Source organism: Cyphomyrmex costatus, unplaced genomic scaffold (assembly GCF_001594065.2).
Source record: "Cyphomyrmex costatus isolate MS0001 unplaced genomic scaffold, Ccosl1.0 scaffold664, whole genome shotgun sequence".
NCBI lineage: Eukaryota > Metazoa > Arthropoda > Insecta > Hymenoptera > Formicidae > Cyphomyrmex > Cyphomyrmex costatus.
This window is the reverse complement of record NW_017280227.1, coordinates 275,326-287,994: the sequence shown is the minus strand read 5'-3', so window position 1 is coordinate 287,994 and position 12,669 is coordinate 275,326. Positions and strand designations below refer to the sequence as shown.

General features: G+C 34.5%; 1 protein-coding gene across 1 annotated transcript in view; it reads right to left on the bottom strand.

Moving 5' to 3' along the window:
* Positions 1–2,930: 2,930 nt before the first annotated feature.
* The window catches only part of LOC108780018 (uncharacterized), a 108,860-nt gene continuing 99,121 nt past the window's right edge, over positions 2,931–12,669 (bottom strand). The window contains exon 5 of the mRNA XM_018547588.1: positions 2,931–3,239. Within this exon, the coding sequence (XP_018403090.1) occupies positions 2,931–3,239 (309 nt within the window). The remainder of the gene's footprint in view (positions 3,240–12,669) is intronic.

Below are 12,669 nucleotides of genomic sequence, written 5' to 3'. Positions count from 1 at the left end.
TACTTTCCTGTCACGCTTGCTCGTCCCTTTTTATAGCGTCTTTTCCGAAGAGCGGTCGAATGAACCGTCTCTCGCGGAATCCTCTTCTCAGGATTTTCTTCTTTTCTTCGCGCTCGTACGTCCTTGCTCGCTTCTCGTGACCAAACGCTCTGTATCGTCGGCAGCGAAACACGTGAAACAGCCGCGCTGCACTCGGCCAAGTGAAAATTCATCGTATTCGTCGGACGATCGTATGTGTGACGCGTCCAAAGATCGTCAAATATCTCGCGGAATTGTGCGTGGGAAATTCTGTGCAGTTTCCAGGGAATGGAAAGTTACTTTTAATAGCAATTAATTACCGTTACTTGTTACCGATTAAAAAAAAGAATAACTAGTTACTGTTACTAATTACTGCAATAATTCTCAAATTTATTATTATATTACTGTCATTTAAAAAGTAACGATTCGTTACTTCTTTGTTACTTTTTTAATGCTGAAACAAGATTAATAAAAGCAATAAATAATGACGAAACTAGTCCAATATATGAAAACATAATTAAGAAAGGAAGTGCCTTTTCAATTCGAGCTAGAGCTTGTACTCTAATAATATTTCAGAGTGAATTTATACATATACATTATATCTAGTTCTATAAATCACGCGCCTATTAAATTTTCGGTCTTAAAATACAATCCGGCTGAGGTGATATTTTTAACGATAAATTTTGTGGTACATGACATCGCTTCTGCCAAACTGAAAGATGTTCAAAATTTGTTCTTATAATGTTAATATCAGTCAAAGATTAAAGATTGAATGTATAAAAAAAATTATGTCAGAAATAAATTTGCAAAAGTAACAATAAACGTAATTATAAAATTCGTTATCATAAAAATGTAACTACGTTATCGTCACAGTTGCAAAAAAAAAAAGAGTGACGCCGTTATTATGCAATTCGTTAAGAAAAGTAACCTGTAACGGTAATGACGTTACAAGTACGCGTGTTACTTCCATTCCCCCTAACAGTTTTATAATGAAATAGTAATTGTACGCGAGAATAACTATATCCGTGGACAGAATGCCACACACTGCATGATGGATCGTTTTTATGAAAATATTTGAAAGAAATACAAAAATTGAATGGTTAATTGGAAATTTTTTACTGAGCGAATGCTGCGTTGATAATAAAATTTGGTTTACTAATTTCCAATTCAACATTATACGTTTTCATTATGACGAAGCGAATGTATTGCTTTGGATTGGATTTTCGATGTTATTTAGTCATTATTCCCGTTACGATAACAGCATACAAATTGTTTTTGTCAAAATAATCACGAATTTAAACTTTTATGAGACCTCCTGTAAGGGAGCCTCTCTTTCAATAAAATTATTATTTGTACCCATATAATGTGCAACCGCGCATTTGCAATTTTGCAATGCGAGGTATTCGAATTATTAATCTCGGTTTTTGTTGATGCCGGCGCGGCAAATCCATTTATCGATTTATACGTAATTCGCGTTTCGCCATGGTGTAGTGACTTATACGCGTTTCGGTAGTTAATCTCACGCGTGTCGTAAAACGGAATTTGCACGCGCTGCACCAGAATTTATATCTCCGCGGTACGACATGCATGCTATGAAGTACGGCTAGTTCTGTCTAAATCCCCACGACGGCAATTGTCGGAGTGCAAAATAGAACGGACTTTATTACGAAAATACAGTCGAACGCAATTGAGCGCAACCTTCCAAATTTATATTAAATTTTATTTAAACTAAATTTGGAGAAACTTAAATCTTGATAAATTTAAGAGGATACAAGATCAAAAATTATAAAATTATTACTATTACTCGAAAAATTTGTGATCGCGTTATCTAATTCATGACATTTACTATTAGCAGTAAAATCTTGAAACTTCAATGAAAAGTTAATGACGACTGCGATCGACTTTAAAGAGTCTCTCGGATCTGGAACTCGTTAAAAAGATTGGGAGTTAAATATGATAAGAAGTCGAAGGAAGATAGAGAGTGAAAGAGAGATAGGGACCTCTACAAAAATTACAAGGAAACTTTCAACTAAGTACATTAACACTAAGGAATACTGGTCTAAAAAGTTGCTTAAAATATGCGAAGGTACATTTATCCAATTATTTTCTATCAAAATTACCGTGGTGGCAATATTGACTTCAAAATATTTTTTTTATTCTTTATATGAAACATACTGCGTACTTTATCCAAAAGTGACACAACTCAAAAAACGTAATTTTCGAGTTATTACCATCAATAAGTTAAGCAAATATTACCTTATCAAAAGTGAATTAACATTATAAAGAATGGTCAAAACATCACAACTCGGAGAGAATGGATTTAAAAAATTGTGAAACAAAAATGACGTTTAACTAAGAATGCATTTTTTTTGTCAATATTATTTAGTTAGTCAATAATTTTCTGTTAAGTTAAAAATAATTTTTTTTTTTTTTTCTGAAAAACTTAATTTTTTGAGTTGTACCATTTTAAAAATAAGGCAGCGATATGAATAGATCATACATAATAATCCAAATATGACGTTAAAATAAAAAAAAAAGTAATACATACACCAGATATAATATATTAATATATGTTTTAGTAATTAAATAATTAAAATGCATAATAATTAATAGAAATTAATTTTTTTTATAACCGCTACGATCGTTTCATCTCAACAACATTTTCTCACGTGTCTCTTTACATTAGCAATCCGCCGACAAGCAAATACGACAGCAGTGCTGAACGCGAAAGCGTAGTTGGACCGAGAGCGAGCCGATCGATCGATTAATCGTCTACCGTCGCTTAATCGCTAAGTCTAATTTTATATTTAAGGATCGGACAACTGACACTGAACCTGTCGCGCGTTTCTAGAGCGCGCGCCGCAACGTAATTCCCATTCGAAGGGGCTGACTCACGCAAGGAGGCCAATAGGTCACGTTGTGAGCAGAACGAGCGCGAGGATCGCCGTGAGCAGCTGAACGAGGATGCTGGTATGGATGCTGCGTGCAGCCGCATGCATATCACCAGCGCTGAGCCTCTGGTTGTTCACATACGCCTTCATCACCTTACGCTCGGCTTCGTATACGCGCGAGCCGACCTCGGCGAAGCATTTGATCTTGACCTGTCCGTTGTTAGCAAAGTGTCGAGGTTCAGCCTCCAATCGTAGCCCCAAACTGTTGGGAATGCTTCCAGTGCTCATAGGCGGCAACGGCGGGTGCTGAACAGTGTTCTCGAGAGATACCTGCAACGAACACGATTGAAGCGATTTAATGAAGAGCAATTGCCGGCGACATAGAGATTCAGGCTGATTCACGAAATTCCGCCTTCTCTTTGTGGTGACGGAAGCAGACTATTCTATACTCTGGTGTCTACAGAGCTTAAGCTATAACGATTATATGTTCTTGGGAAGTACGGATATGAAACAATAATCAGGAAAACACTCTTTTCGTTAGATTTTTTGTTTTTGCCAAAAAAAGATATGGTGCTAAATTATTATTTCAGAGTAGCTTCCAATAAGACTTGATATAGTCTATAAAAGTTATCTCGCGATATTAGTTTATTTTTTCAATAATAATTTATTTAAGTATAGTTTATTTTCGATAATAAGATTAATAACATTATTCTCGATAATTAATTGTATCATTATAGATACAGTTTATCTGGCAGGAAAGATGGTTATATGTATTACATATTGAAGTAATTATCTCTAGTTTTTTGTGTGATGTGTTTTTTAGCGAGAGATGAAAAACTTGTATAATTTTTATGATTCAAGCTATCAGTAATATTTTTTTTTGGAAAAGTTAAGAAAAGTTCATCGTTTTAGTTAACAAAATGTTTTTAACATGGCATGAGAAATACAATTTCTGTTTATTAAAATATAATGTATTTAATCACTTTTGCAGTTAAAGAAAAAGATTTAATCTAATTTGATTTTGAAATTAAGGTACTACATTGATGCAAAAGCAGATAAATTTTAGAGAAGATTTTTGAATTAAAAACAGAATTTTTATGATTATAAATTTTTATTCTGTATATTTTTACCTACTATATTATTTACAAAACAACACATTTAATTATTATTTATTGAAAAAATACAATGTTTTCCTCCTTTGTATTTGTGTCAGTTTTAAATAAAAAATATTAAACAAAGGAAAAAATGTGATAAAAAAATAATAACGAATAGAAATAAAAAGGTCAGTAAACCTTGATCAGAGTATGGATTTAACTTTATCTGCAATTTTTTTTAAAGATTCTTCCTCAATTTTATAAAATTTATAACTGTTTTTACACAATTTAAAGTATTAATTTCTTAATCAAGATGCTAAAAAATTCAAAGGATACAATATTTCAACATATAGTTACTTTTGCATTTCGGCTATTCATACATATATTATATGTATATACAATAACATATGCATATAATACTTTATGTATATAATACGTATAAATAATTTGAGAAGCCAAATTGTGCAAAAGCAGTTATATTTAAAAATTAAATGGAAAAGATGCCATACAATTTCCAATTAAATGAATAATGTAATAGTTATTTAATTATATAACGAATGATTTTATATATAATTATCTTTTTACAGCATTTTAAACTTTAAAAGCGTTTACCTATTATATTATCTTTTTTATGCTCAAATTCTCTTAAAAACGGAACGATACAGCTTTAAAATATATAAAATACTGCATAATAATGATAATTAATATAATAGGAGGTTCTTTGTATTTAATTACATAATTATATCAAAAAGGAAACGATTAAAAATTGGTTTGAAAATTATAATTTTAATTATAATTTGCTCCTTTATGTAACTGCACGATCGATTTTGTTGCCAACTCAAATGTTATCCCTTTTCAATGTATATTAGAGACCACATTATGCAAACGTTAAATATATCTATATGGTGCAGCGATAGTGCGATGTTAATAAGAGGAAAATTCCGCTGAAAGTCGACACACCGCGAATCGTTTGTTACGTGCCGGGCTACATGGAAAGAAAAGCGGCGGCGGCGGCTGGTCGGCGCAGCCGCGGATGAGAAACGAGCTCGCTGAAATTTTTGTCTCGCATGCTGTTAAAGGCGAGCTTTCCTTTCAAGCGCGGCTAGGAGAGGGCAAGGAAAAATTCGGCTATGTCCGCTTTAATTTCTGACGGCGGATAAATTTGCGTGTCAGATTATTTCTCCGTTCCGTTAACCGAATTTTTTCGACCATTATTTGCGACTTCCTATTTTACACAAACGCATTGTTCCCCGCGGCGAAACCGTCGGCTATTGTGTAACGCGAGAAAATAATCGCTCGCAATTTCGAGTACCTCGGGCGTTTCCTGGAACGCGAGAGATCGTATCTTAATCTTGTAATAATTAACATCAAGTATCTTGACGATTATCATTACATTTAACTTTTTGTCGGCAATGTGGAAATTTTTAGTTTGTTACCTAATCTTTCGAACTTTATTGTAGATCTTTATATTCAGTGTTCCTGACTGTATAAAAATCTGGAAAATTCTTGTGAAAGTTTCAACGAGTTTTTACTATCATAGACGTTAGATTGTGTACGTTACTTATTTTTTAGAGATTTAAATTCATACTAATTTAAATTTATAGTAAATTAAAATTTTATTATAAATTTGAATGTAGTATAAATTTAAATCTCTTTTATAAAAAGTTCTCAATTATCTTTATATTATTCTGGACTATATGAAGAAATTTTTACAGTTTTGTGAAAAAGCTTCAACGAGTTTTTATAGAAGTTTTTTTTTTTAATTGTATTTTACTTATTTTTTACAAGTTTAAATTTTCCAGAATTTATAAAAAAATTTTATATACCTACCTTTATGTATTCCGGACTGTATGAAAAATTCTTATATATTTGTGAAAGATTTAACAACGAATTTTTACTATCATAGAAGTTGGATTGTATGTTACTTATTTTTTTACAGATTTAAGTTTATACTAAATTAAAATTTATACTAAAATTTATAAAAACTCTTCTCTTAATTATCTTTATACTGTTCTGACTACATAAAGAAATTTTTGAACTCTTGTGAAAGTTTTTAACGAGTTTTTTCTATCATAGAGGTTGAATTAATTGTATTTCATTAATTTTTTACAGATTTAAATCTGTCTATCAGAATTGACACACAATTTTTATTGCTTTGGATTATGCCATATAAAAACGAAGTTTTACTATCATAGAATTTAATGCGTATTATATTTTATTAATTTTTTACAGATTTTTAACTTTATTTACCAGAATTCACAAAAAAATTCTTATGTATATTTTTATACATAAATACAATATTATTCTGGACTATATAAAAAAGTTCCTACACTCTATTGAAAGCTTCAATGAGCTTTTACTACTTACATGGAACTTGATATTAATTTTTTTACAAATCTAGAATTGATCAACCGCAGAATTTATAATAAAAAGATCAATTTTAATGTTTTTTCTAACATTGCCAATAAAGAATTAAAATTCTAATGAAACAGAGTTTACGTTATTCGTAAAATAATTAATGATCAAAATTTTGTTAAGCAAAATTACAGGAGATTTGTGTCTCTCTACTTAGGATTTTCTTTCAAGCCTCAATGAACAAACTTCCACAGAAATATGGAGATAGTTTTCCGCAGTTCGCTGCTCCAGTATGGCATGCGATATCGTTAGGGGAGTTTCGAAAGACTTGGACAGATCATAGGATCGTCTGCGAAACGCTGCGGGACGCATACATATGCAGCGGGAAGATCAGCGGGCGTTTGGCTTTAAGCGTTCGACGTTAACCATAAGCCGTAGTACGAGCCATGTAACTAATCGAACTAGCACATTGGACCGAGCTAAACTATCGTCCTCGCTTTGTGGCAAGGATCGCCGACTCCCAAAGTTAAAGCCCCAGTCCATGGAGAACTACTGTTCGTAGATAATGCCCGGGTCCAAGACCGTCTTACTTACCAATAACTTCCGCATACTGAAACTGAGAATAATGGACGCTGCATGACACGAAAATTCAGTGTATATAGAGCGGCCGCGATGATAGCTGGGCGAATAATCACGCGCGTTATCGTCGCCCCTAGCGCGTGAATAAAAATTACATCCGGCGGACGTTATTTTGCAAAATAACTGAAACACGCTATGGTATGCTGATTGATAGTAACGAAGGAATTCGCCGAAACACGTCGCGCTTACAAAATTTGCATCATCGCTATTTTCCTCTTGTTTTTCTTTTTTTTTCCTTCGAAAATACCAGTTGCGCATTAGTTGCATTTTGCTGCATCCATACCGGTCATGTCGAGTTTATTGATGCATTACACTTGTTTTGTATTTTGTATTTTACGCAACGTCGCGCACCCGAGTCTCTAATGCGTCGGCGGGAGGGAGATTTTAACAAATGTGCCAAAGCTATTTCAATCGAATTTTATTGACCCCGGCATCCTTTTGATTTATACGTTATTACGTTTTATTGCAGCCCGGCTCTCCCGGAGCTTTTTGAAGACCGCTTTTTGCATTTTACGTGAGCGTAATGACTATATAAAATGTACCTCTATACAGTGCGTTGCGCGCTTATAAATTTTGACCCTATTAAGTCCCACCCTTTTACGTATTATACATATTTATGTAACAGGAATTAATTTTGCGAATTCTTTAACTCTAACGAATTAATTACTGATAACACAAATGCATAATAAGCTAATAATGAATGGCTTAAAATTATTAAGCGCGCTGATTACATACCTTACATTATTTACAGCTCTCGCTTTGTTTCATCTGAAAATCGTCTTTTTCCAACGCTAATTACCGCGCTAAATATAGTACCGTTAAATTAAATTCGCATTTCCCGCCCGCGTTAAAATTTCACTGACATAATGTACGCGCGCCGCATGGTCGTGAGAAAAGCGCCCAGCGCTAATTACCCGCATCCCTTCGTTGGAGAAATCGCTGCAGGCTTGATTCTGAGGAAAGACTAATCTCATCGACATATAATATTAGACGGATGACGAAATATCTTTCGTATTATTACGTAGAAATCTCAAGTATGATAAGCAATGCTTAAAACTTTTTAAAAAGTTTTGACATTGTAGTAACCAATTTTAGAATCGTACATAATTATTTAATCAGTAAAATCAGATGTGTGTCTACTTAAATTTTTAGATACTTTAGAAAAAACCGTGCTTCTGTCAAGATGATTTTGATTCTATGCTCCGTCCCACACTGTATGTCAATAGAACTGACGTTCATTTGCGCTCGATTGTCGGAGGCGATGTGACGCCGGGTTCACGAAACAGAGATGCTGATAATTGTAATTGGCAATAGATTTCGACGGACATTGCCGATGGGCCTCCATAAACCTTCAGGAGGCAGTCATTATCGGCAACGGGAGTTAATCGTCAGGGTGCGTTGGCACGCGCGGGTGATATTTCAAGGCCGTTATGTGGAGGCCGCATCGCATCGCATCTCGTCGGCTCGGCTCGGCGACGATTAGCCCTCGTCATATCGATGATTTATGCATGTTCATACGGATACCGGAAGATCATTGTTCGTCTCTTGCCCTGTGCTGATCCACGTTCTGCCGTTTCGCGTACCTACATTGTACTCCTCCGGCTTTTCACCGCGAACGGCTCGTCGTTCTAGTACGAACAATGTTTGCCCCTGGGACTGCGGGCCGCGGCCATAAGGGCGATTTGCCCGCAATTTCTGAAGGATCCCATTGTGCGATCGGCGATCGTGACCGGAATCCCACGCGGACGAGCGCGCCCGCGACAATGGGAAACGATTGGGAAACCGTATGTGTAATATGCATTCCCGCGAGGAAACACGGACCGCGCCTGCATGCCAGGAATTTTTCGCGTCGCGTGGTTTCGCGGCGTATCCAAGATTCGTACGTGACCAAGGAAAAACACTCTCTCAGTTACATCCTTTTTTCCGCGTGTATCGTGTAGCGACAAATTGACGAATTATATTTTTCTTTAAGAACAATCTCTTGTGAAAACAGCGTTAAAAAATGTCTCGTATTTAATAATAACACAGTGCAACAAATTTTGATCAATTTTCTGTTTCTCAGCAATTCACAGATGTTTCTTGTAGGGATTCTTACACTGAAAAAGAATATACTTTTTAAACAATTCCGTCGTCTTTCAATTTTAGAGACTATTTTGAATTGCTTGTAATGACGCAAATTACAATGTTTTTTTAACTCCCTAATAGTGATTCTTATGTATTTTGTTCCGTAAAGTAAAAGAAAGAAATCCTAAATTACTTAAATTTATCGATTTCTACTACATACGTAATTCTTTGATTACTTGAAACGTAATAAACTACCGCAATAATATCACGAATTGAATTGACTAACAATTCAACGATTATTGTCTTATTGATGCTGTTTACGCATCTTATATCGGTTTTAATAATGTTGAATAATCTATTAAAAAATTGTAGTACCCCCAAGTGATTATTTTTCATTATTATGAAAAATATAATAATAATAGGGTGGACAAACGAAAATAATGGGTGGACAAACGTGGACAAACAGTGGACAAACGAATGCAATAATGATTTTATCAAAATTCGCATTTAGGGATGCTGACTTTTCAGAGCAGCTCTGAGAAGTCGGCACCCCTAAATACGAATTTTGGTAAAATCATTATTGCATTCGTTTGTCCACTGTTTGTCCACGTTTGTCCACCCGTTATTTTCATTTGTCCAGCCTCCAAAAAAAAGTTATACACAAAAAAAAAATTGTAGTACCCCCAAGTGATTATTTTTCATTATTATGAAAAATATAAGAATAATAGGGTGGACAAACGAAAATAATAGGTGGACAAACATGGACAAACAGTGGACAAACAAATGCAATAATGATTTTATCAAAATTCACATTTAGGGATGCTGACTTCTCACAATAAGTACCAGTACTGATTCTGTATTAATAATATTATAACACACACAGTACTAGTATTGTATAAAAAATCCGTACTACTTCTCTTATATTAAAATAAATTTATCACAGCAAATATAAATCAATCGTAACAGATACGTTTTTCACAGTCAAAAGCATGAGAGAGAAATGTTTTAGGTTAATACGTTACTTTTGACAATTTCAATATAGGTGCGGTTCTGAAAATCTACCGGCAATGTACTGATTCGGTACAGTGGCTTGACATGTTCCTTTTGCCAATTTCTATACAAATATGGCACAGATAATCCGTTGGCAATGTACCGTTTCAATGCTGATACCCGATAAGTTACTTTTGACAATTTCAATATAGATGCGGTACTGAAAATCTACCAGCAATGTACTGGTTCGGTATTGTCGCTTGACATACTTCTTCTGTCAATTTCAGTACGTATATGATATCGATGATATATCGGCAATATACTGTTCTTGTACTGATATGTAAAGACATTTCTTTATTAATTTCTGTACAGATATCATACCGAAAATCTACTAATAATATACTAGCTCGGTATTATTATTCACCGATTCACACGCTGGAAGAGTACCATAATGTTGTTTATTTAATACTGGTCTAATATAGAACTAGTACTGAAAAACGAAATCCGTTTTTCAATACACAATCGGTACGTTGCCAGGAGTCAATGCTGGTTTATGGTATTCTGTTCCCACTTGGGTAGTGTTATTCCAGGCTTTTTTTTCAATATAATTTCTAAACATCTCTTGAATGAATTAAATAATTAAAACATATTAATCTTTCAATTGAAGCTACCGCTATTATTTTTTCAGTCAGAGAAAAATACGTTTCAACGGTTAATAACGCCGCGAGTTATGTGCGAAACAATATTTTATTATTACAAATATTTTATACATACGACCATGCATTGTCGGCGCTAAATGGATGAGAAAACGCCAGGAAAATGGGATTTATGCCGCTCTCGTTTGCTCGTATTTCTCGACGGTGCGAACGACAACTTTCAGTGACGACGAAAGTACACGAGAATAATGAAGCTTGCGGTGCCGTGTGTAGACCAGTACGCGCGCGCGTGTAATTGCATTTTTTGAAATAATTCTCTCCACATGGAATTTGTACTCGCCAGCTGGCTAAGAACAATGTAAATCCTCATTTCCGGCGCGGACATTGGTACGCACGCTGTACACGCATAAGCGTACATATATTTTTTAAACAAAGTTTCTTTTGAAAATTATTCAGGGATATATCTCGCAGTTTAATTATGCACCGTTTCCTTTTTAGCAACGCTGTTCGTTTTTCAGCGAGGAAATCGCGAGATGTTGCGGAATTAACCAATTTCGTTCCTTCCTGAATCTTAATCTTTATTTACGGGGATTATTCTAGCGGTACTCGCGAAAAATAATATTAGCCGAAACTTCCTGCTTTCTCGTAAAGGAAGATTTCTCTCGTCGTATCACTTTACGCGGCTCCGCGCACGTTGGCGTTTTACCATCGCGAGGCCCCAGGAAAATAATGTAACTTCATCGTAACATTGTTTTGGATGGCTTACATGATACGGGAAGCAAAGGCGGAATTCAAAACAACAGCGGGAAAGGCTCTGCCTTAGGATATAGTTCGCAGCTGATGTTAAAACAACGTTTCCGTAATATCTGCTTTAACAGCCCTCCGGGTTACAACGCGTGAATTGCAACGGCGCGGCGCGCACGCTTTTCTTTCTGTTGCTTTGTACCGGCGTTTCTTAATGCCAACCTAGCCGTGGCGTTTGCGAGAATAATCTAGACTTTATGAGCACATGCCCGATGGGGCTTACGCGCGCAAGTAACAAAGGTTGCACGTCTTTCTGCCGCTGAAAGATACGAATCAGAATCTGAAATGCATGCGCATGAAATGCATCGCAACGAAGTGCTCGCGAAAGACCAATGTTAAAATTAAAATTACCTCGTGTTCGAGAGAATGTCATTAATAACGCTGATTTACAATGCTGTCTGTTTTTCAACGTCTGAATGATGATTCTTACGTATTTCTAGCTGCTAAAGAACATATAAGCTGCAAAATAAATTCTACAAATTTAAATAACACTTTTTTCGTATACACTTTTTTTTACTATACGGATTAAAGTAGATACGAATCACTAATTAGGCATTGAGAAATAGAAACCTTGTAAACTAGTGTCTTTTTACATTAAATGTTACCAATTATTATTTTAATATACCTGTTACTTAAAATTGACATAAACGATAAAAAAAACTTTATAACATCATATTTATTTACATGTAGGATGTCTCTAGATAAGCGCTGTTTGGAGTAACTGTTTATCGACTATAACATCATATTTATTTACATGTAGGATGTCTCTAGATAAGCGCTGTTTGGAGTAACTGTTTAACCGTGGAAGAAACGAAAAAAGCGTAAATATTATATATATTTATTATCTTTAATGTAGAACAATTATCTAAAGACACTTAGTATATTGTAAAAAGTATTAAAATTTTTTATAGCTATATATACATATATTATACTTATATATTAAATATAAATTATATTATCACATAAAAAGCAGAGTTTCTCTCAAAAATTGGGGTATGTTAAGTTAGCACCCCAACTATAGTACTCAGGAGTTCTGATTAGAGTTCCCACTTTCTTTGACGAGACGAAGAGTTCCCTATAGTTAATAACAAGAGTTCCGCTCAATAAACATTTTTTTTACATTTTTTAAAAATGGGGTGCTAACTTTTTATCGAATTT